Raw genomic sequence first — 22,958 nt, 5'->3', positions numbered from 1 at the left:
ACACGTTTTGGGGTCTCCCCACACGTTTGGAGGGTGTCCCCACACATTTGGGGACTGTCCCCACACGTTTTGGGGCCCCCCCATACATTTGGAGGGTGTCCCCACACGTTTTGGAGGGTGTCCCCACACATTTGGGGGCTGTCCCCACACATTTGAATGGTGTCCCCACACATTTGGGGGCTGTTCCCACACGTTTTGGGGTCCCCCCATACATTTGGAGGGTGTCCCCACACGTTTTGGGGTCTCCCCACACGTTTTGGAGGGTGTCCCCACACATTCTGGGGGGCTGTCCCCACACGTTTTGGGATCTCCCCACACATTTGGAGGGTGTCCCCACACATTTTGGGGGCTGTCCCCACACGTTTTTGGGGGCTGTCCCCTCCCTCTGCCCCCCCCAGCACAGGGACACCCCCCAGAGCAGCAGTTCCCCTTTGCACCTTTCCCTTTATTTCCTCTTTTAGGTTTTATTTCCTTTTTTTTTTTTTTTTTTTTTTTTTTTTTTTGGAGTTGAATAAAAAGCAAGCACAGCAGTCCGGAAGAGGTGACCATGTAAAAAAATTATATATATATATATATATTTTTATATATATTTGTTACCTATTTACAAGATGGCTGGGACAGGCAGCAGGAGGGTGTGCAGCCACTGCCCCAAGCAGGTCACACAGGGGCTGGGGGCCACAGCAGGACCCTGTGGGGACAAGGGACAGCTCCCAAATGCCACCACACTCCTTGTCCCTGCCCCAGAGGGCGACAGGAGCAGCTCCGGGGGATTTTTCTCACAGGAGGATCCAGGAAACACCTGAAGGCAGAGCCACATTCCAGCACACCCTGGGCAAACACAGCAGGGAAGTGACACAGGTGACACAGGTGACACACACAGGGGGAAAAACCCTGCTGGGCATCCCTCACTCCTGCCTGCCCTCCTTTGGTCCTTGGGGCTGAAATTGGGGCAGGTTTTGGGGCACAGCTGGGCCCACTCTTGTTTTTTTTTTTTTTGTTGTGATTTTGGTGTTAATTTGGGGTGTTTTTTTTTCCTTGAGACAAAGAAAAGACAAGAAGGGGAAAAAAGAAATCAAAGTTTGGGATGCCCTGGCACAGCTGTGCCCACTCTTGTCCCTGCATGGAAAAGTGACACCAGGCCAGCAGGAGGGGACAGGTTTTCTCCCTCTGGTCAAGCTCAGCCAAGCCCTTCTGGTTTTATCCCTCTGACCAAATTCAGTCAAACCCCTCTGGTTTTATCCTTCTGTCCAAATTCAGTCAAACTCTGCTGATTGTGTTCCTTTATCCAAATTCAGTCAAGCCCCTCTGGTTTTATCCTTCTGTCCAAATTCAGTCAAACTCTGCTGGTTGTGTTCCTTTATCCAAATTCAGTCAAACCCCTCTGGTTTTGTCCTTCTGACCAAATTCAGTCAAACCCCTCTGGTTTTATCCTTCTGTCCAAATTCAGCCAAACTCCTCTGGTTTTGTCCCTCTGTCCAAATTCAGTCAAACCCCTCTGGTTGTGTTCCTTTATCCAAATTCAGTCCAACCCCTCTGGTTTTGTTCCTTTTAGCCAAATTCATCCAAGTTCCTCTGGTTTTATCCTTCTGACCAAATTCAGCCAAGCTCCTCCAGCTGAGGTTGGGGCTCTACCCCCAGAGCACTCCGAGATGTTTCAAACCCTGCCCCAGCCCCTCTGGAAATGTTAAATGTTGTCTCCCTTGTGAGCTGAGCCAGGGACAGATCTCAGCTCAGCCCAACACCACCCCTGCTCCTGGTGTTTATTATCCTGAGATTAAAAAAAAAATATATATTTTTTTTTTCATCTCAGCCAATTTCTTCACTTTGAAGCTCTCAAGCTCACAGCTGACTGTGCCTTCAGGGCTGGGATCACATCTGTGAGACCTGGGAACACAATTTCCAGGTCTGAGAGCACAATTTCCAGGTCTGAGAGCACACTTTCAGACCCTGGGATCACACCTGTGAGATTTGGGATCACTCTTTGCAGATCTGGGATCACAACTTCCACGTCTGAGATCACACTTTCCGAATTTAAGATCCCGCTTTACAAATCTGGGACCGCACTTTCTAAATCTAGGATCACAATTTCCAGAGCTGAAATCACTTTCCATATCTGGGATCACTCTTTGCAGAGCTAGGATCACCATTTCCATATCTAGGATCACAATTTCCACATCTGGGATCACAATTTCCATATCTGGGATCACTCTTTGCAGAGCTGGAATCACCATTTCCATATCTAGGATCACAATTTCCACATCTGGGATCACAATTTCCATATCTGGGATCACTCTTTGCAGATCTGAAATCACTCTTTGCAGATCTGGGATCACCATTTCCATATCTAGGATCACAATTTCCAGATCTGGGAACACACCTGTGAGATGTGAGATCACTCTTTCCAAATCTAGGGTCACTTTTCAGATCTGGGATCACAATTTCCACATCAGGGATCACACCTGTGAGATTAGGGATCACACTTTCCAGATCTGGAATCACATTTTACAAATCTGGGATCACACCTGTGAGATCTGGGATCACAATTTCCAGATCTAGGATCACAATTTCCACATCTGGGATCACTTTTCAGATCCGGGATCACAATTTCCAGATCTAGGATCACAATTTCCACATCTGGGATCACTTTTCAGATCTGGGATCACCATTTCCACATCTGGGATCACCATTTCCACATCTGGGATCACTTTTCAGATCTGGGATCACAATTTCCAGAGCTGGGATCACAATTTCCAAATCTGAAATCACTCTTTGCAGACCTAGGACCCCACTTTCCAGATCTGGGATCACTCTTTCTAAATCTAGGATCACAATCTCCAGATCTGGGATCACAATTTCCACATCTGGGATCACTTTTCAGATCTGGGATCACCATTTCCATATCTGGGATCACCATTTCCAGATCTAGGATCACCATTTCCACATCTGGCATCACATCTTCCATATCTGGGATCACTTTTCAGATCTGGGATCACAATTTCCATACCTGGGATCACCATTTCCAGATCTGGGATTTCTCTTTGCAGACCTAGGATCACACCTGTGAGATGTGGGATCACTTTGCAGATCTGGGATCACCATTTCCAGATCTGGGATCACAATTTCCACATCTGGCATCACATCTTCCATATCTGGGATCACTCTTGCAGATCTGGGATCACAATTTCCACATCTGGGATCACCATTTCCACATCTGGGACCACTCTCCTGCCCAGCTGGCTCAACCTCTGCCTCCCCAACCCCTGCAATCCCCTTCCCACCCCTCAGCCCTGCCCTGTGCCCTCCTCCAGGTGCCCCCTCTGGGGCTGTCCCAGCCAGCAAGGGGGCACAGCTCCAGTGCCCCTGAGAGCCACGATGGTTCCAAACAGCAGCAAAATTAAGGCAAAGCCTCTCTGGGAGGAAGGGCCAGCCCAACCCTGCCCCCCCCAAGTCACCTTTGGGGTGCGTTTGCTGCAAAGACTCAAACAAACTACGTGGATTCTGCTGCTCCCATTCCTATGGTACAGTGAAGTTCAATCCATTTAGCCAAAAAAAAAAACCAAAAACAAAAAAAAGAGACAAAAAAGAGGGCAGCCCCCAACTGGGAGTGCAGCTACCCTGCCAGCTTGCTGGTGACCAGGGAGGATTTCCTCTGGGGCAGGTCCTGGGGCGTGGGGATGTGGTCTCCTGTCACCAGGTTCTTGTCAGGCCCTGCACTGGGCAGCTGCTTGTTCTTCATCTTGGCCTTGGCCATGTTGTAGTCGCCAGAATCGAAGTATTTTTGCTGCAAGGGGGAGAAATGTTTGGGTTATTGGGAGTGAAGGAGGAGCAGGGGGAGAGCAGAGCCACGGGGAGCCTTTGGGGAGGGCTAAATTGGGATTGGGATCGGGTGTGCAGGATTTGGGATTGGGGTTGGCTGTGCAGGAGGAGGGGAACAGCAAAACCATGGGGAAAAAAAAAGAAATCCAAGCTTGGGATGCCCAGCACTCAACTCCCTTCAAGTTCCACCTGTCTCTGGTGCTTTTTACCCCTTTATCCCTTTCCCTTTATCCTTTTTATCCCTTTCCCTTTTTCCTTTGGAGAGGGTTAAATTGGGATTGGGGTTGGGTGTGCAGGATTTGGGATTGGTGTGCAAGATCTGGGATTGTGATTGGCTATGCAGGATTTGGGATTGGCTGTGCAGGATTTGGGATTGGTGTGCAAGATTTGGGACTGGGATTGGCTGTGCAGGATTTGGGATTGGGGTTGGGTGTGCAGGAGCTGGGGAACAGCAAAACCATGGGGAAAAAAAAAAAGAAATCCAAGCTTGGGATGCCCAACACTTTCCAAGCACAGGTTTGCCTCAACACCCTTCAAATTCCACCTTGTCTCTGGTGCTTTTTACCCCTTTATCCCTTTCCCTTTATCCTTTTTATCCCTTTCCCTTTTTCCCTTTGGGGAGGGTTCAATTTGGATTGGGATTGGGTGTGGAGGAGTTAGAACTGAAATTGGCTGTGCAGGATTTGGGATTGGTGTGCAAGATCTGGGAATGGGATTGGCTGTGCAGGATTTGGGATTGGGGTTGGGTGTGCAGGAGCTGGGGAACAGCAAAACCATGGGGAAAAAAAGAAATCCAAGCTTGGAAGCCCAACACTCAAAACAAAGGTTTGCCTCAACACCCTTCATATACCACCTTGTCTCTGGTGCTTTTTATCCCTTTGTCCCTTTCCCTTTATCCTTTTTATCCCTTTCCCTTTTTCCCTTTGGAAAGGGCTAAATTTGGATTGGGATTGGGTGTGCAGGAGTTAGAACTGAAATTGGCTGTGCAGGATTTGGGATTAGGGTTGGATATGCTGGAGCAGAGCCACGAGGATCCCTCAGGGAGTGCTGGGATTTGGGATTTGGGGTTGGATATGCAGGAGCGGAGCCACAAGGATCCCTCAGGGAGTGCTGGGATTGGGATTAGGGTTGGATATGCAGGAGCAGAGCCATGAGGATCCCTCAGGGAGTGCTGGCATTGCTCTTTCCCAGGCCATGAGCAGATAGCACAAGGGGAAATGCAGGCAGGAGTTAGGGCAGGTTTAAATTAGAGGCCTTTGGCCCCCAGGCAGTGACTCAGGCCAGGCCTGACTCAGGCACCTCTGACACAGAGCTGGGACCTTTGGATGGCGGCAGCAGCCCTGACCCACTGAGCCCTGGCACGGCAGGGAGGGGAAACCTCTGCAATGGAGGGATCACATCTGAGAGGGCTGGGATCACATTGCCAGGGCTGGGATGACACCTGTGAGATGTGGGATCACACCTGTGAGATGTGGGATCACATCTGAGAGGGCTGGGATCACACCTGAGAGGGCTGGGATCACATCTGTGAGATGTGGGATCACACCTGTGAGGGCTGGGATCACATCTGAGAGGGCTGGATCACATTGCCAGGTTTGGGATCACACCTGTGAGATGTGGGATCACACCTGAGAGAGCTGGGATCACATCTGTGAGGGCTGGATCATAACTGTGAGGGCTGGGATCACACCTGTGAGGGCTGGGATCACACCTGAGATTTGGGATCACATCTGTGAGATGTGGGATCACATCTGTGAGATTTGGGATCACACCTGAGAGAGCTGGGATCACATCTGTGAGGGCTGGGATCACATCTGTGAGATTTGGGATCACATCTGTGAGGGCTGGGATCACATCTGTGAGATTTGGGATCATACCTGTGAGAGCTGGGATTATAACTATGAGATTTGGGATCACATCTGTGATAGCTGGGATCACACTGCCAGGTTTGGGATTGCCTCTGTGAGAGCTGGGATCACACCAGAAAGATTTGGGATCACGCCTATGAAATTTGGGATCACGCCTATGAAATTTGGGATCACACCTGTGAGATTTGGGATCACATTTTCCAAAGTTAAGATCACACCTTCCAGGTTTGGGATCACACTTTCCAGATTTGGGATCACACCTGTGAGAGCTGGGATCACACCAGTAAGATTTGGGATCACACCTATGAAATTTGGGATCACGCCTGTGAGATTTGGGATCACATTTTCCAAAGTTAAGATCACAATTTCCAGGTTTGGGATCTCACTGCCAGGTTTGGGATCACACCTGTGAGATTTGGGATCACATTTTCCAAAGTTAAGATCACACTTTCCAGGTTTGGGATCACACTGCCAGGTTTGGGATCACACCTGTGAGATTTGGGATCACATTTTCCAAAGTTAAGATCACATTTTCCAGGTTTGGGATCACACCTGTCAGATTTGGGATCACACCTGTGAGATTTGGGATCTCACTGCCAGGTTTGGGATCACACCTGTGAGATTTGGGATCACATTTTCCAAAGTTAAGATCACACTGCCAGGTTTGGGATCACACCTGTGAGATTTGGGATCACATTTTCCAAAGTTAAGATCACACTTTCCAGGTTTGGGATCACACCTGTGAGATTTGGGATCACACCTGCTGAGCCAGAGCCTGACAGGATCCTCTGCACTGGGATGAGGAGCCCGGCCTGGAGAGCCACAACTTTTGGGATGATGAACCAGGATTTTTGGGATGATGAACCAGGCCTAGACAGATAGGACTTTTAGGATGATAAACCAGGACTTTTGGGATGAGGAGCTAGGGGTGACAGAGCCAGGACTTTTGGGATGGTGAACCAGGATTTTTGGGATGATGAACCAGGACTTTTAGGATGGTGAACCAGGATTTTTGGGATGATGAGCCAGGCCTAGAGAGCCAGGATTTATGGGACAAGCCGGGCCTACAGAGCCAGGACTTTTGGGATGAGCCAGGCCTAGAGAGACAGGATTTTTGGGATGAGGAGCTAGGGGTGACAGAGCCAGGACTTTTGGGATGATGAGCCAGGATTTTTGGGATGGTGAACCAGGATTTTTGGGATGATGAGCTGGGCCTAGACAGATAGGACTTTTAGGATGATAAGCCAGGAATTTTAGGATGAGCCAGGCCTAGAGAGACAGGACTTTCGGGATGAGGAGCTAGGGGTGACAGAGCCAGGACTTTTGGGAGAATGAACCAGGACTTTTGGGATGGTGAACCAGGATTTTTGGGATGATGAACCAGGATTTTTGGGATGGTGAACCAGGACTTTTGGGATGGTGAACCAGGATTTTTGGGAGATGATGAGCCAGGCCTAGAGAGCCAGGATTTATGGGATGAGCCAGGATTTTTGGGATGGTGAACCAAGACTTCTGGGATGATAAAGCAGGCCTAGAGAGGCAGGACTTTTAGGATGATAAGCCTGGCTTAGAGCCAGGATTTATGGGGTGAGCCAGGATTTATGGGGTGCTGAGCCAGACTGACACACCAGGACTGTGGGGTCATAAACCAGAGTGACAAACCCAGGACTTTTGCCCCACAGAACAATCCCTGGCCCTTCCTGCACCATCCCAGCTCAAAGGGCATCCCAGTGCCAATCCCACCCATCATTTGATTGAATTTCATTTCAAATTAATTCAACTCCTTCAACTAAAATCAGAATTTTAATTTTAGTTAAAATCAAAACTAAAATTTTTTTAGCCAAAAAAATTTAAAGTTAAAATAAAATTTGATTATTATTTTTTATTTTAAATGGATTTTTGGGTGTAAAAATTAAAATTTTAAAGTTTATTTTTCAATTTTAGTTTTAATTAAAATTTTAAACTTTATATATAAATAATACATTTATGTTTTCTTAATGAGATAATAAATTCAATTTTAAATTTTATATATAAGTAATAAATTCATTATTTCTTAATGGAATATAAATTCCATTATAAATTTTATGAATATAAAAAATATTTTTATAAATATAAATATTTTTAATATAAATTTTACTTATATATAAAATTTTAAAATTTTTTGTATCTCCTGTGCCCTCACTCACCCCTTTCTGCAGCCTCTTCATGAGGAAATCAGAGCCCCCAGGTTTCTGGCCCAGGTTGGGATATTTGGCCTTGAGCTTGGCCTCCTCTGCCCTCTCAGGGGAAATGCCTTTGTCCTTCTCCTGACAGTCCTAAAATACAGAAAAAAAATCAAAAGTTATTCATTAAATAACATTTATGTTATTTATTACATCATTCATTTATATTTATGAATTAAATTTAAATGTATTTAATGAAATTTTCATTATTTTCTTATGAAGTTATATGTATTAATTAAATTAAAATTTATTAAATAAATGAAATGTTATTATTAAGTTATATTAATTTAATTTCTATTTAATTAATATAATATATAAATTTATATACTTATTAATACTATATATCAATGCATAATATATTAAAAAATGTTAATATTGATACAATATTAATATTAATACAATACTAATAGCATTAAATATAATATTGCACTAATATAATATAATATAATATAATATAATATAATATAATATAATATAATATAATATAATATAATATAATATAATATAATATAATATAATATAATATAATATAATATAATATAATATAATATAATATAATATAATATAATATAATATAATATATAATGTAATATAATGTAACATAATGTAACATAATGTAATATAATATATTATTATATATTACATTATATCACATTATATATTACATTACATTACATTATATCAATATAATAATAGCTAAATTTATTTATATTTATTAATCAAATTTGAAATTATTAAATAAAATGCACATTACTGCTGACATTATTAATTTATATTAAAATATTTAATTAAAATTTATTTATTTAATGAAATGCACATTAATTTATATTTACATTCATTTCTTAAATCAAAATTTATTCATGAAAGGAAATTGACATCATTGATTGCACTATTAATTTACATTTATTAATTGCATCAACATTTACTTCATAAATAAAATTGGCATCAGTTATTACACTACTAATATATATATTTGCAAATATTTATTAAATAAGAAATTATTTATTAAATAAATTGTACATTATTTATTTTGGGAAGGAATTCCTGGATTTTAGACTGAATTTTAGGAAGGAATTCCTGGATTTGGGGGTCCTGGGAAGGATTTCAGGAGTCCCAGTCAGGATTTTGGGGGTCCTGGGAAGGATTTCAGGAGTCCCAGTCAGGATTTTGGGGGTCCTGGGGAGGATTTCAGGAGTCCCAGTCAGGATTTTGGGGGTCCTGGGGAGGATTTCAGGAGTCCCAATCAGGATTTTGGGGGTCCTGGAAAGCTTTTAGGGTTCCTGGATGGGATTTTGGGGTCAGGGGGTCTGACAGCAGCACCCAAAGCTTCATCCCCTAAAACCATTGCAGGGTCTGGGACTGCTGCCCTGAGCTCCCAGTTACCCCATCCCAGTTACACCAATCCATCCCAGTTACCCCATCCCAGTTACCCCATCCATCCCAGTTACCCCATCCCAGTTATAATAATCCATCCCAGTTACCCCATCCCAGTTACACCAATCCATCCCAGTTACCCCATCCCAGTTACACCAATCCATCCCAGTTACCCCATCCCAGTTACACCAATCCATCCCAGTTACACCAATCCATCCCAGTTACCCCATCCCAGTTATACCAATCCATCCCAGTTACCCCAATCCCAGTTATAGCAATCCATCCCAGTTACCCCAATCCCAGTTACCCCAATCCCAGTTACCCCATCCCAGCTACCCCAATCCCCGTTACCCCATTCCCAGTTACCCCAATCCCAGTTATACCAATCCATCCCAGTTACACCAATCCATCCCAGTTACCCCATCACAGTTATAGCAATCCATCCCAGTTACCCCATCCCAGTTATAGCAATCCATCCCTGTTACCCCAATCCATCCCAGTTACCCCAATCCCTCCCAGTTACCCCATCCCAGTTATACCAATCCATCCCAGTTACCCCAATCCCAGCTACCCCAATCCCAACCCCATCCCAGTTACCCCATTCCCAGTTATTTCCATCCATCCCAGTCACGCCCATCCCATCCCATCCCATCCCAGTTACCCCCATTCCATCCCAGTCACCCCATCCCAGTCACCCCCATCCCATCCCAGTTATTCCATCCCCATCCCATCCCAGTTACCCCCATTCCATCCCAGTTATCCACATCCCATCCAAGTCACCTCATCCCAGTTACCCCATCCCAGTTACTCAAATCCCATCCCAGTTACCCCAATCCCAGTTCCCCATCCCATCCTAGTTACCCCAATCCCAATTACCCCCAGTCCATCCTAGTTACCCCATCCCAGTCACCCAAATCCCATCCCAGTCACCCCCTCCCAGTTCCCCTATCCCAGTTACACCCTCCCATCCCAGTTACCCCATCCCAGTTACCCCCTCCCATCCCAGTTACCCCCTCCCATCCCAGTTACCCCACCCCAGTTACCCCCTCCCATCCCAGTCACCCCATCCCCTCCCAGTTACCCCATTCCATCCCAGTTACCCCCATCCCAACCCCATTACCCCCACCCCAGGTTAATCCCAGCCCCGTCCAGTCCCCGTTACCCCAACCCGGGTCCATCCCGGTCCCATCCCGGTCCCCCCCAACCTCACCCCACCGGCCCCACGCACCCCCCACGCCGCCATCGAGCCTAATCCGGAAGTCCCGCCCACCCCCAGCCCCGTAGCCAATCAGAGTCCGGCTTTCGCCAGACTGACTACAGAAATAACCAATCTCCGCTTAGGACTGGAAAGAGGGACGTGCAGGCGATCCAGTGGGAGTTCGCCCGATACCCCCTCAGTCCCCCGGGGGTTCCCCCACCTGTTTTTCCTGCCCGGTCTCCTCCGTGAAGGCGCCGGTACCGAGCGGGGCTGCCATGGCGGCGACGGGGGGGCTCTGCGCTCCCTCCGCTGCGTCCGGCCCCGCGCCCTGCTCCAAAATGGCCGCCACCGCCTCCACCGCCTCAGCTGCGTGACGGACAGCAGCTCTACCCAATGAGCGCAGAAAAGCGGCCGCAGTGACATCACACCTGACCAATCAGTGCGAGCGGGGGACGGAGCACTGAGGGGAGGTGGTGCCAGCAAAAGGGCGGGGCAACAAAGACTGGCATTAACAGCGACCAATGGAAAGCGAGAAACATCGAGTGGGCGAGGAAACAGGCGGGGCTTCCCCCTGTCCCACAGAGGCACGGGTTCGAGACCGGGGCCGGGAGGGTGCCGGGACACCGAAAAGCCCCAAAAGCGCCCCCGGAATGGAAAAGGGGCCTGGGGGAGGAGGGAGCTCACCCGCATCCATCAGCTGAGACCACCCGCAGCTCATGTCACCCGTGTCACCCTGGGGACATCCCCCCCCTCCCGGGCAATGCCAACGCCGGCAGCTGCACCCACTGAAACACGGACACGGCACGGGCTGCAGAGAAATAATTCAGTTTTAAGTGAACTACAGGAGAATCAAGTGGGGGAGGAAGGAAGGAAGAAGGTTGTGAACAAAAATAATCACAGTTTCACTTGGTTCTTCTTACTAGAAAGAGCAGCTGAGCCATGAGGGCACAGCCTGGGGGGGCTCTGGGTGCCCAACACCGCCAAACCATCCCAGGAGGGTGTGAGCTCCTCATGGGCACCCCAGAGCTGGAGCTGGATGTGGGAGAGGCACCCAGGAGTCCTGTCTGTGCCAGGGTTTGGCCTCTTGGAGCAGCTCCTGGGGCACCCCAAACTCTGCCACCCCAATTCTGCCACCCCCGGCTCTGCGCTGGCCTCAGAAGGAAATGCCCAAGGAGTGAAGAGCTGCTGCCACCTCTCCCTGGAGGCACCACGAGGCTCTGGTGGTGGTGCTGGTGGTGGGTTCTCACCTCCCAACCCTACCTGGGAAGGGGAAAAACAAAAATCCCCTGGTCCCTCCCCAGGCTGAGCCCACCCAGTGCCCCAGGAACTGCAGGTCCCCATGGGGAGAGGGGTCCAATTGATGGGACCCATCAATGATCTCCCCCATCCCATGTGAGGAGGGGTTTAGGACTTACTGAAGGCCACCAGCATGGCCCAGATCATCTCTGTGGCCATGCCTTTGGGACGTTCCAGGTCCAAGTCCTTCTGGGGAGAGAGGTTCCCCTTGGTAGGACCCCATGTAGGGTGTGGAGTCCCCTTGATGGGACCCATCAAGGATCTCCCCCATCCCATGTGAGGAGGGGTTTAGGACTTCTTGAAGGCCACCAGCATGGCCCAGATCATCTCTGTGCCTTTGCCCTTAGCACCTTCTAAGTCCAGGTTCTTCTGGGGAGACCCCAGGGTGGAAGCCCATGATGGGACCCACCAAGGAGAGCTTCTAGGACTTATTGAAGGCCGCCAGCACGGCCCAGATCATCTCCATGCCCTTGCCCTTGGCAGCCTCCACCTCAGGGTCCATATCCAGCAGGTCCTTGGTCCTGTTCATGGCCACGTCGTACTTGTCGTCGGCCAGGCTGGCAAAAACGTTCTCCAGCACGTCCGAGGCGTGGGCCAGCACCAGCAGGGCCAGGGTCCTGCGCTCCATGCGCTGGGGCTCGTTGACCCAACGCTCCAGGACGCTCTCCTGGAGCCTCTTGAGCAGGCGCTGCTTCTCGGAGGCGTTGCACACGGGGTGCGTGGTCATGTCGAAGAGGAGGAAGTTCTGCTTCTCCGTGGTCAGGATGCCCTTCTCCACCAGCGCCTTGGCCAGGCGCTCGCGCACGTTGCGCAGCTGGTACTGCAGCTTGAAGGGGTTCCAGGTCTCTCCTGAGGGACGGCAGGCTCTGGTCAAGGGTTGTTTGCCAATCCCAACGTCCTTCCACCCTTCCGTGGTGGCCTGCTTGGGCTCTGAGGTCCAAGACTTCCACCAAAGCTCCCAACCCAGAGAATTCTACTCTGCCCCCACATTCAACCTTCTCATGGACCTTCAGGGATCTCCAGGGATCCACAGCCAGGCCAAGGAGACTCTGCTCAAGGTTTCCTTCCCAATTCCAACGTCCTTCCACCCTTCCGTGATGTCCTGCATGGACACCAGGTTCTGCCACAGGAGGTCTGAGGTCCAAGATTTCCACCCTTCCATGATGGCCTGCATGGACGCTGGGCTCTGAGGTCCAAGACTTCCACCAAAGCTCCCAACCCAGAAAAGTCTACTCTGCCCCCACATTCAACCTTCTCCTGCTCTCCTCATCTCCATGGACCTTCAGGGATCTCCAGGAATCCACAGCCAGGCGAAGGAGACTCTGCTCAAGGTTTCCTTCCCAATTCCAATGTCCTTCCATGATGTCCTGCATGGACACCAGGCTCTGCCACAGGAGCTCTGAGGTTCAAAATTTCCACCAAGCTCCCAACCCAGAAAATTCTTCTCTGCCCCCACTTTCAACCTTCTCCTGCTCTTCCCATCTCCAGGAACCTCCAGGAATCAGAGCCAGGTCAGGGAGGCTCTGGTCAAGGTTTGTTTGCCAATCCCAGTGTCCTTCCACCCTTCCATGATGTCCTGCATGGACACCTGGCTCTGATCCCTTGGTGGAACTCAGACCCTCCTGGCGAAGCTCCCAGTGGAGCTTGAGGAGAAATCCCAGGAGATCTCCCAGGAGATCCCAGGGCAAATCCCTTCCCAAAGCCTCCTCCACCCATGGGTCATCCCAGGCTTGGTGAGGCCTCAGCATTTGGATCCCCCAAAATGCTTCCCAGGAGACCAAAATCCCATTGAGGATCTGGAAATCCTCCCAGGAGACCCAAATCTTATCTGAGATCCTCCAAAATCCTTCCCAGGAGACCCAAATCCCACCTGGGACCCACCAAAATCCTCCAGTAGAACCTTTAAATTCTACCTGGACATCTACATACCCCCCAGGGTGATCTGGGAAGGGAAATCAGGGAATCATGGACAGGCCTGGAGAGGGGTTTTGGAGGGATTTGAGGGTCCAGAGCAGTTTTGGGGTTCTCTAATCATCAGATCCTGGAGCTCTGGATGCAGAGGGTGACCCTGGATGGATTTTGGTGGCTTTGGTTGGGTCTCAGGGATGTTTGGACAGCCCTGGAGAGGGATTTTAGAGAGGGGTTTTGGAGAGATTTGAGAGTCCAGGGTGGTTTTGGGGTTCTCCTCTCTTTTTGGGGTTCCCTCACCACCAGATCCCAGAGCTCTGGATGCAGAGCATGACCCTGGATGGATTTTGGTGGCTTTGGTTGGGTCTGAAGGACTTTTGGACAGCCCTGGAGAGGGGTTTTGGATGATTTTGAGAATCCAGGCTGGTTTTGGAGTTTCCTTACTACCAGATCCTGGAGCTCTGGATGCAGAGGGTGATCCTGGATGGATTTTGGTGGCTTTGGCTGGGTCTCAGGGATGTTTGGAGAGCCCTGGAGAGGGGTTTTGGATGAGTTTGAGAATCCAGGCTGGTTTTGGAGTTTCCTTACTACCAGATCCTGGATCTCTGGATGCAGAGGGTGACCCTGGACAGATTTTGGTGGCTTTGGCTGGGTCCTGGAGCTCTGGATGCAGAGAGGGATACAGAGCATGACCCTGGGTGGATTTTGGTGGCTCTCAGGGATGTTTGGACAGCCCTGGAGAGGGGTTTTGGATGAGTTTGAGAATCCAGGCTGGTTTAGAATTTCCCTCACCACCAGATCCCAGAGTTGTGGATGCAGAGGATGACCCTGGATGGATTTTGGTGGCTTTGGTTGGGTCCTGGAGCTCTGGATGCAGAGAGGGATACAGAGCATGACCCTGGGTGGATTTTGGCGGCTCTCAGGGATGTTTGGAGAGCCCTGGAGGGAGCTGGGATGGTGGAATCTCCACCTGGCCCTACCAGTGAGCAGCTCTATCCAGGTCTGCACCGTCTCTGCTGTCTCTGTGGCCTTGATGTGCCTGAGGGTCTCATCCAGCAGCACATCCCCAGTGGGAGCATCCGACTTCAGCAGCACCTGGGGGGAGCAATATCACAGAATATCAGCAAATTGTAAATTGGTGCCATTATTATTTAATTTTACATTATTATAATTATACATAAATATTATATTAATATTATAGAATATAATAATATTGTGATTTTGCATCATTATAATATTGAAATTATGTAATAACATAATATTATATTAATATTATATAGTATTATAATATAATAATTTTGCATCATTATTATATACTGTTGTAATTATATAATAATAGTCTATCAATATATAATATTATAATATTGTGATACTGGATAATTATTGTACAGTATTGTAATATTATAATGACTTAATATTATATGAATATTATATACTATTATGTGTTAATATATTTGTACTTAATATTACTATAGTATTATAATGTGTAATCATGTAATACTATAATTATATTATATAATATTGTCTTTTTGTTACTATATAATATTATATATTCATATTATTATATATTTTATTAGTATGACATAATATATAATAATATTATAATAATTAATAATATTAATTAATTAATTAATTAATTAATAAAATAATAAAAGCAGGCAGCTCCAAGGCTCAGACCCTGCCAGCTTGGCAGAAGGGGCCCAAAGAGTAAGATTTAGGGTTTAAAATGTAACACAGTATGATAATGTAATGATTCTTATAGGCTGTATGGAAATGTTACAGGATATGCATGCTGTGGTAGATTGGTTGATGAAAATGAGATTGAAATGAACTCAAGCTTTGAGATCCCTCAGTTCCTGAACACCTGGAAAACAATGGTGTGCTCACTGAAGGTAATCCCCTTTTGATGGAACAACACCCTCTGCAAGCAGGCAGCTCCAAGGCTCAGACCCTGCCAGCTTGGCAGAAGGGGCCCAAAGAATAAGATTTAGGGCTTAAAATGTAACACAGTGTGGTAAAGTAATGATTCTTATAGGTTGTATGGAAATGTTATAGGATATGCATGCTGTAGCAGATTGATGAAAATGAGATTGAAATCAAAGCAAGCTTTGAGATGCCTCAGTTACTGAACACCTGGAAAACAATGGTGTGCTCACTGAAGGTGATCCCCTATTGATGGAACAACACCCTCTGCAAGCAGGCAGCTCCAAGAACCCTACAGCTTGGCAGAAGGGGCCCAAAGAGTAAGATTTAGGGTTTAAAAAGTAACAGAGTATGGTAATGTAATGATTCTTACAGGTTGTATGGAAATATTATAGGATATGCATGCTGTAGTAGATTGGTTGATGAAAATCTGAGTATTCAACACTGAAGATGATTTACTGTATTGTAACAGGAACTTCGCTCTCTTTTCATGCTCACTTCTTCTTTGTCTTCTCCTCTGCACTTCTCCACCCCCTCCTTTCTACAAGCTCTCCTCTATTAAACCTTTCTCTTTAACTCTCTCACACTTCAAGCCTCTCTTCTCTCAGCCCTGCTCCGAGCTGCGGCTGGGCAGCTCCCAGCAGGGCCCTGCGCCCACGCCCTTTGCAATAAACTGCAAGTTCTACGACTTGGCTTCAAAGAGATCTCATCCCCATCCATCCCGACCCCCATTACTCCCCCAGACTCTCCTACTCTTACAACCTTCCTCTCCAGCAGCCTCTTCTTCCTCAGGGCCAGCGGCTCCAGGCGGATGCGGCCGCGCAGCGCCAGCTCGATGAGGATCCCGCCGCGCAGCCCCGAGGAGATGCAGTCGTTCCAGAACGAGGTGTAGCCCTGGGGAGAAATGGCAGGGAATTGAATTTGTCCTCTCTGTGCTTCTCCGTCCCTCCTGGACTGCTGGGATCCTGCCCAGGAGTCTCCCCAAAGCTTCCCAGATTTCCACATTTCGCTGCTTCCTTCTCTAAACCTTCCCAGATTTCCACATTTCGCTGCTTGCTTCTCTAAACCTTCCCAGATTTCCACATTTCGCTGCTTCCTTCTCTAAACCTTCCCAGATTTCCACATTTCGCTGCTTCCTTCTCTAAACCTTCCCAGATTTCCACATTTCGCTGCTTCCTTTCTCTAAACCTTCCCAGATTTCCACATTTCGCTGCTTCCTTTCTCTAAACCTTCCCAGATTTCCACATTTCCCTGCTCCTCTCTCTCCAAACCTTTCCACATTTCCCTGCTCCTTTCTCTAAACCTTCCCAGATTTCCACATTTCCCTGCTCCTGTCTCTCCAAATCTTCCCAAATTTCCCTGCTCCTCTCTCTAAACCTTCCCAGATTTCCACATTTCCCTGCTCCTCTCTCTTCAAATCTTCCCAAATTTCCCTGCTCCTCTCTCTAAACCTTCCCAGATTTCCACATTTCTCTGCTCCTTTCTCTTCAAACCTTCCCAAACTTCCCTGCTCTTGTCTCTGCTCCTGTCTCTCCAAAGCTTCCCAGATTTCCACATTTCCCTGTTCCTTTCTCTAAACCTTCCCACATTTCCCTGTTTCTGCTTCTGCTCCTGTCTCTCCAAACCTTCCCAGATTTCCCTGCTCCTGTCTCCAAATTTTCCCACATTTCTCTGTTCCTGTCTCTCCAAACCTTTCCACATTTCCCTGTTCCGGTCTCCAAATTTTCCCACATTTCCCTGCTCCTCTCTCCAAACCTTTCCACATTTTCTGCTGCTCTTTTGGCTCTTTTTTCCTCCCTTTTTCTTTTTTTCTCCTCCCTTTATGCTGCTTGCTTTCTTCCCTTTCTGCTCTTTTTCCCCTCCCTTTCTGCTCTTTACTTCCTCCTTTTCTGCTGCTTTTTCTGCTGCTTTCTTTCCTCCCTTTCTGCCCTTTTTTCCTCCCTTCTGCTGCTTTCTTTCCTCCATTTCTGGTCTTTTTTTTTCCTCGCTTTCTGCTGCTTTTTTCCCTCCTTTTCTGCCCTTTTTTCTCCCTTCCTGCTGCTCTTTCTGCTCTTTTTTCCTCCCTTTCTGCTTGCTCTTTCCTCCCCTTCTGCTGCTTTTTCTGCTGCTTTCTTTCCTTTCACTGCTCCTTCTTTCCTCCCTTTCTGCTCTTTTTTTCTCCTTTTCTGCTGCTTTCTTTCCTCCTTTTCTGCCCTTTTTTCCCCTCCCCTTCTGCTGCTCTTCCTGCTCTTTTTTCCTTCCTTCCTGCTGCTTTCTTTTCTCCCTTTCTGCTGCTCTTTCTGCTCTTTTTTCCCTCCCTTTCTGCTTTTTTCCTCCTTTTCTGCTGCTTTCTTTCCTCCCTTTCTGCTGCTCTTTCTGCTGCTTTCTTTCCTCCTTTTCTGCTCTTTTTTCCTTCCTTCCTGCTGCTTTCTTTTCTCCTTTTCTGCTGCTCTTTCTCTGCATGGAAAACAAGGATGGAAGGACCTAAAATCCACCAGGAGCCTGCAGAAAAAGTGAAAAAAACTTTCCCAAAGCAAACAGGCTGGGCACCCCCAGCCCTCCCCAGGGCTGAATTCCCATCCCCTGTGGCTCTGTTTGAGCAGAGCATGTGGACTCTGGGCTTGCCCAGCACAGAGAACCATCAAATAAACGAAGATTTTTTTATTTGCTTTCTCCACTTCCTTGTGCAGGAACACAAAGCAACCTTTCATCCCTGCCCTCCTGGTTTCCTTTCCTGGATTTTGCTCCTGGCTTTTTACAAGCAAAGTTCTCCAGGAAAGGGTGTGTGAAGACGGGCAAAGGTTTCAATTTCCTGGCCTCAAGGGCACGTTAACCCCCGAGGAAATTTGAAATTCCAAAGCTCCTGGGTTATTTTCCAGCTTGGAAAATAAAAGCCAGCCTGGTTTGCAGCCAGGTCCTCCTACATGGACAGACTGGTACTTTAAATAATGAAATCACACCGTGAGCTCATTGAATTTGGCAAAAATCATCTTGTTTTTCCCCAGTCATCAAAGCATGAGCGAACACCTGAGCTGTGAAAACAGAGCCCAGCTCAGGGCCAGGGCTGCTGCTGCCTCTGCTTGTGAGCTCCAGGAATGTGGAAGGACAGGATGGAAGAATAATAATAAAATAAAAAAAAAAAGTGTGGCAAGGTTTTTTCCCCTATTTGTTGTGCTCTGCCAGGTTCCTGGTGGCTCAAGGGCTGTTCCCAGGATACATTAACCAAGAACACCAAACACAGCCCAGGAGAACAGCAGCCCACGGCACCCCACTCCCAGGCTGCTGTCAAATATTTGCTCCAGGATTATTTGCATTGTGTTCCCTGAGCTGCTGCCACTTCCCAGTTGGCTCCCAGATCTGCTCTGGGGCTCTGGGACAGGACAGCCCCAGCCCTTGTCACTGTCACAGCCTGGCCTGGATCCCTGGCACAGCTCAGCACCAGCTGGGACCAGCCCACGACTGCACAGCCCTGCTGGGAAGAAGGTTCTGGAACCTCACAAAGGTTTAACTCCACCCCTGGGGGAGGAAGAGGATGAAGAGGAGGAGGACATCCACCTCAGGGTGGGAGACACAGGAATCATGGAATGGTTACAGATGGAAGAGATCTCCACTTGACCAAAGTGGGTTCCTGGAGCTGGAAAGCCTCTCTAGAAGCTTCTGCTCTGCCACTGCCAGCCCAAAAAGCACCTTGGGCACCTGGTTGGCTTCCCCTGGTCTGCAATTCCCCATCCACTCATCAGGAACAGCAGATTTTAGAATTGTGGGATGGTTTGGCTTGGCAGGGACCTTAAAGATCAACTGATCCCATTCCATGGCAGGGCCAAGGTTCCACCACAGCCAACCTGGCTCATCCAACCTGGCCTGGGCCACTCCCAGGATGGGGCAGCCATGGGACAACCTGCGCCAGGGCCTCACCACCCTCCCCAGGCTGATGCAGGGGTGAAATCAAGGCACGGGGACAGCTCAGAGAACCCCACAGCAGGCAGAGCTGATAAACCAGTTCCTAGCAGCTGATAAGCACAAACCAACTGACCCCGGGGTGACAGGCACACAGGAGGAGCTCCCACAGGGACATCCCCACCCAGAGCTGCCCGTCCCCACCCCTGGCTGGCCCAGCAAGGCAGCAGAGCTGCAGCTCCTGCTCCCTGTCCATCGTGGCTCCACACTCAGCCCAGCTGGCCCTGCTGCTCTCTGCCTCTTTCCCCTCCATTGTTAAGGGTGTCCCTGTGTGCCAGCTGCTGCTTTGGGGCTGCAGAGGAGGAAGAAAGGATGTTCACCCTTTGATAAAGCAGCTGAGAGCCTCCTTCTACCCATGGCTTCAGCCCTGGTAAAAACACCACCAACTCTGCTCAGCCCCTGTCCCCAAGGCAGAGCTGCTGGGACAGCATTATCAGCCACGTGCACAGCTCAGCTTGCCATCTCCTGGCACGGGGAGCCCAGAGCAGCTGGACCATCCTTGCAAGTGTCCAAGGCCAGGCTGGACAGGGCTTGGAGCAGCCTGGGATGGTGGAAGGTGTCCCTGTCCACGGTGAGGGTTTGGAACTGGATGAGCTTCACAGTCCCAACGCTCAACGCCACGGCTCAGTTGAGGTGTTGGACTCCATGACCTTTAAGATCTCTTCCAACCCAGTGATTCCGTGAAGGTCCCAAGCAGGTTTTGAGGGACAGTGCTGAGAAGAACCCATCCCACCCTTTCTGCTGCTCCCTGAGAGCCTGGAGCCCAGCCTGCCCGCAGCGCTGCCCACCAGGCTCACCTCCTTGTCCTTCAGCCCCAGGAGCAGCACCTCCTCCATGAGGGTCAGGCGGATGTCCTTGGAGTCGTCGGGCTCGTCCTCGTTCAGCTCCCTGTCCGCAGCCTCCTCCTCACCCTCGCCCTTCCTCTCGGAGCCCCGGCCCTCGGCCCGCCGGCCCCGGCGCGTCAGCGTCGTCATCTCCGGCTGCACGGGGGGGAACACGGGGTGCTGAGACCCCAGACTCAAAACTCCAGAGCCAAACCCACCCCCCAAACCCACTCCCCCATTCCCAGGCCCAAACACAAACCCATTTCCCCAAACCCGAACGCCTCCCACAGACCCAAACCCCCAGAGCCAAATCCCCTTCCCCAGACCAGGAGGCGCTCATCCCTTCTGCCCCAGCATTTCCAGCTCCCCCAGACCCAAATCCTCACCCCCAAACCCCCTTCCCCATTCCCAAACCCCCTTCCCCAGAGCCAAACCCCCATTCCCAGAGCCCCAGACCCAGACACAAACCCCCTCCCCCAGACCCAAACCCCATCCCCCAGAGCCAAATCCCCTTCCCCAGACCAGGAGGCGCTCATCCCTTCTGCCCCAGCATTTCCAGCTCCCCCAGACCCAAATCCTCACCCCCAAACCCCCACCCCCAAACCCCCTTCCCCATTCCCAAACCCCCTTCCCCAGAGCCAAATCCCCTTCCCCAGACCAGGAGGCGCTCATCCCTTTTGTCCCAGGATTTCCAGCTCCCCCAGACCCAAAACCGCTCCCCCAAACCCCCTCCCACAGACCCAAACTCCCTTCCCCAGACCAAGAGACACTCATCCCTTCTGCCCCAGCATTTCCAGCTCCCCCAGACCCAAAACCGCTCCCCCAAATCCCCTTCCCCAGACCAAGAGGCGCTCATCCCTTCTACTCCAGGATTTCCAGCTCCCCCAGACCCAAAATCCCTCCCCCAAACCCCCTCCCACAGACCCAAACCCCCTTCCCCAGACCAAGAGACACTCGTCCCTTCTGCCCCAGCATTTCCAGCTCCCCCAGACCCCAATCCTCATCCCCACATCCACTCCCCCAGACCCAAGTCTCATCCCGCAGACCAAGGGACGCTCGCCGCTCCTACCCCAGGATTTCCAGCTCCCCCAGACCCAAATCCCCTCCCACAGACCCAAACCCAAACCCACTCCCCCAGACCCCCTGACCCAGATCAAGGGATGCTCCTACCCCACGATTTCCAGTTCCCCTAGACCCAAACCCCCAGACCCAACCCCCATTCCCAGACCAAGAGGCGCTCATCCCTTCTACCCCAGGATTTCCAGCTCCCCCAGACCCCAATCCTCACCCCCAGACCCAAACTCAAACCCCCATTCCCAGACCAAGGGATGCTCCTACCCCAGGATTTTCAGCTCCCCCAGACCCAAATCCCCTACCTCAGACCCAAACCCCCATTCCCAGACCAAGGGGAGCTTGTCCCTTCTACCCCAGGATTTCCAGTTCCCCCAGACCCAAACCCCCATTCCTGGACCCCAGACCCAAACCCCCTCACCCAGACCAAGGGACGCTCCTACCTAAAGATTTCCAGCTCCCCCAGACCCAAACCCCAGACCCCCCTCCCCAGCCCAAGGGGCTCTCGTCCCTTCTCCCCCAGGGTTCCCAGCTCCGGGGTTGTCGGGGATCCCCATCCCCGCCATCGCTGGGCCGGTCGCAGCCCAGGTTCTGAGGGGAGGAGCAGCGGAGCCCCCGAGGCCGCACGGGCGGGTCCCGCACCCCCGGCAGCGTCCGGGGACAGCCCCTGACCCACCGGGCTCCCAACCCTGGCCCGGTTCCGCCTCATCCCCCCGGGTTCCGTCCCACCCCTCACAGCCCCGATCCGGTTCTGTCTCATGCCCCGGGGGTTCCGTCCCACCCCTCACGGCCCCGGTCCGGCTCCATCCCACCGCCCTTGTCCCACCCCTCACGGCCCCAGCCCGACCCTGCCTCACCCCTCCAGGCTCCATCCCACCCCTCACGGTCCCTGCCCGGCCCCGCCTCACTCCCCGAGCTCTGACCACCCCTCACGGCCCCGGCCCGGCTCCATCCCAGCCCCCGGCCCAGCCCCGCTCCATCCCGCCCGCGGGTGAAGATCCGCCCCCCCATGAGGGTTGGGGGCTGCTAAAGCCCCCCGCCCGCGGCTCCCCGCCCGGCCTCACCGCTGCCCGGCGGGTCCGCCCGCCCCGTTCCGCTCCGTTCCGGGGCCGCGGGCAGGAAAAGCCTCCGCGGGGCCGCCGCTGCTTCCTGGCCTCCGCTGGTCCCGCCCACGCCGCAGTTCTGACCAATGGGAGCCCGCGCGGGTCGGAGCAGCCAATGAGCGCGGCTCGGGTGGGTCAAGGGGCGGGACTTCCTACTGTCAGTCAGGGAGTGGCTCCGCCCCCGCCCGCGTGTCGTGTCCCGCTCCCGTTCCTGTTCTTGTCCCGTCCCGTGTCACATCCCAATCCCGTTCCCGCTCCAGTCCCGTCCTGTCCCGTGTCACATCCCTGTTCCAGTCCCGTCCTATCCCGATTTATTTCCAGTCCCCTGCTGTGTCCCATTCCGTGTCCTGTCCCGTGTCCCATCCCAATCCCGTTCCCATCCCCGCTCCATTCCCGTCCCGAGTCCCATCCCAATCCCG

The 22,958-nt window shown here is 50.5% G+C and overlaps 3 protein-coding genes across 4 annotated transcripts; all 3 read right to left on the bottom strand.

Annotated features, from left to right (window-relative positions):
• Window positions 1–542: 542 nt before the first annotated feature.
• On the bottom strand, window positions 543–10,826 carry LOC134429457 (alpha-endosulfine). 2 transcript variants are annotated; one of them, XM_063176634.1, is made up of 3 exons: window positions 10,699–10,826; window positions 7,871–7,999; window positions 543–3,781 (listed from the first exon to the last, which is right to left on the bottom strand). In XM_063176634.1, the coding sequence occupies exons 1-3, from the start codon at window positions 10,753–10,755 to the stop codon at window positions 3,611–3,613; spliced, it is 357 nt and encodes a 118-aa protein (XP_063032704.1). In that variant the 5' UTR covers window positions 10,756–10,826; the 3' UTR covers window positions 543–3,610. The 2 variants fall into 2 exon arrangements, with proteins under 2 accessions (XP_063032704.1, XP_063032705.1); XM_063176635.1 differs by lacking the exon at window positions 10,699–10,826 and adding an exon at window positions 10,509–10,539.
• Window positions 10,827–11,287: 461 nt separating this feature from the next.
• On the bottom strand, window positions 11,288–20,521 carry GOLPH3L (golgi phosphoprotein 3 like). Its single transcript, XM_063176633.1, has 4 exons — window positions 20,339–20,521; window positions 16,368–16,499; window positions 14,663–14,777; window positions 11,288–12,623 (listed from the first exon to the last, which is right to left on the bottom strand). Exons 1-4 carry the CDS (start codon window positions 20,513–20,515, stop codon window positions 12,196–12,198), a joined length of 852 nt encoding a protein of 283 aa, XP_063032703.1. The 5' UTR covers window positions 20,516–20,521; the 3' UTR covers window positions 11,288–12,195.
• Window positions 16,968–19,454, bottom strand: LOC134429226 (ABC transporter F family member 4-like). The gene is made up of 2 exons (XM_063176347.1): window positions 17,099–19,454; window positions 16,968–17,056 (listed from the first exon to the last, which is right to left on the bottom strand). The coding sequence occupies exons 1-2, from the start codon at window positions 18,045–18,047 to the stop codon at window positions 17,019–17,021; spliced, it is 987 nt and encodes a 328-aa protein (XP_063032417.1). The 5' UTR covers window positions 18,048–19,454; the 3' UTR covers window positions 16,968–17,018.
• Window positions 20,522–22,958: the final 2,437 nt, after the last annotated feature.

The sequence above is a fragment of the Melospiza melodia genome, chromosome 25, assembly GCF_035770615.1.
Source record: "Melospiza melodia melodia isolate bMelMel2 chromosome 25, bMelMel2.pri, whole genome shotgun sequence".
In the NCBI taxonomy this organism is placed as follows: domain Eukaryota; kingdom Metazoa; phylum Chordata; class Aves; order Passeriformes; family Passerellidae; genus Melospiza; species Melospiza melodia.
The sequence above is the reverse complement of the archived record's forward strand: the minus strand, read 5'-3'. Positions and strand labels throughout refer to the sequence as shown.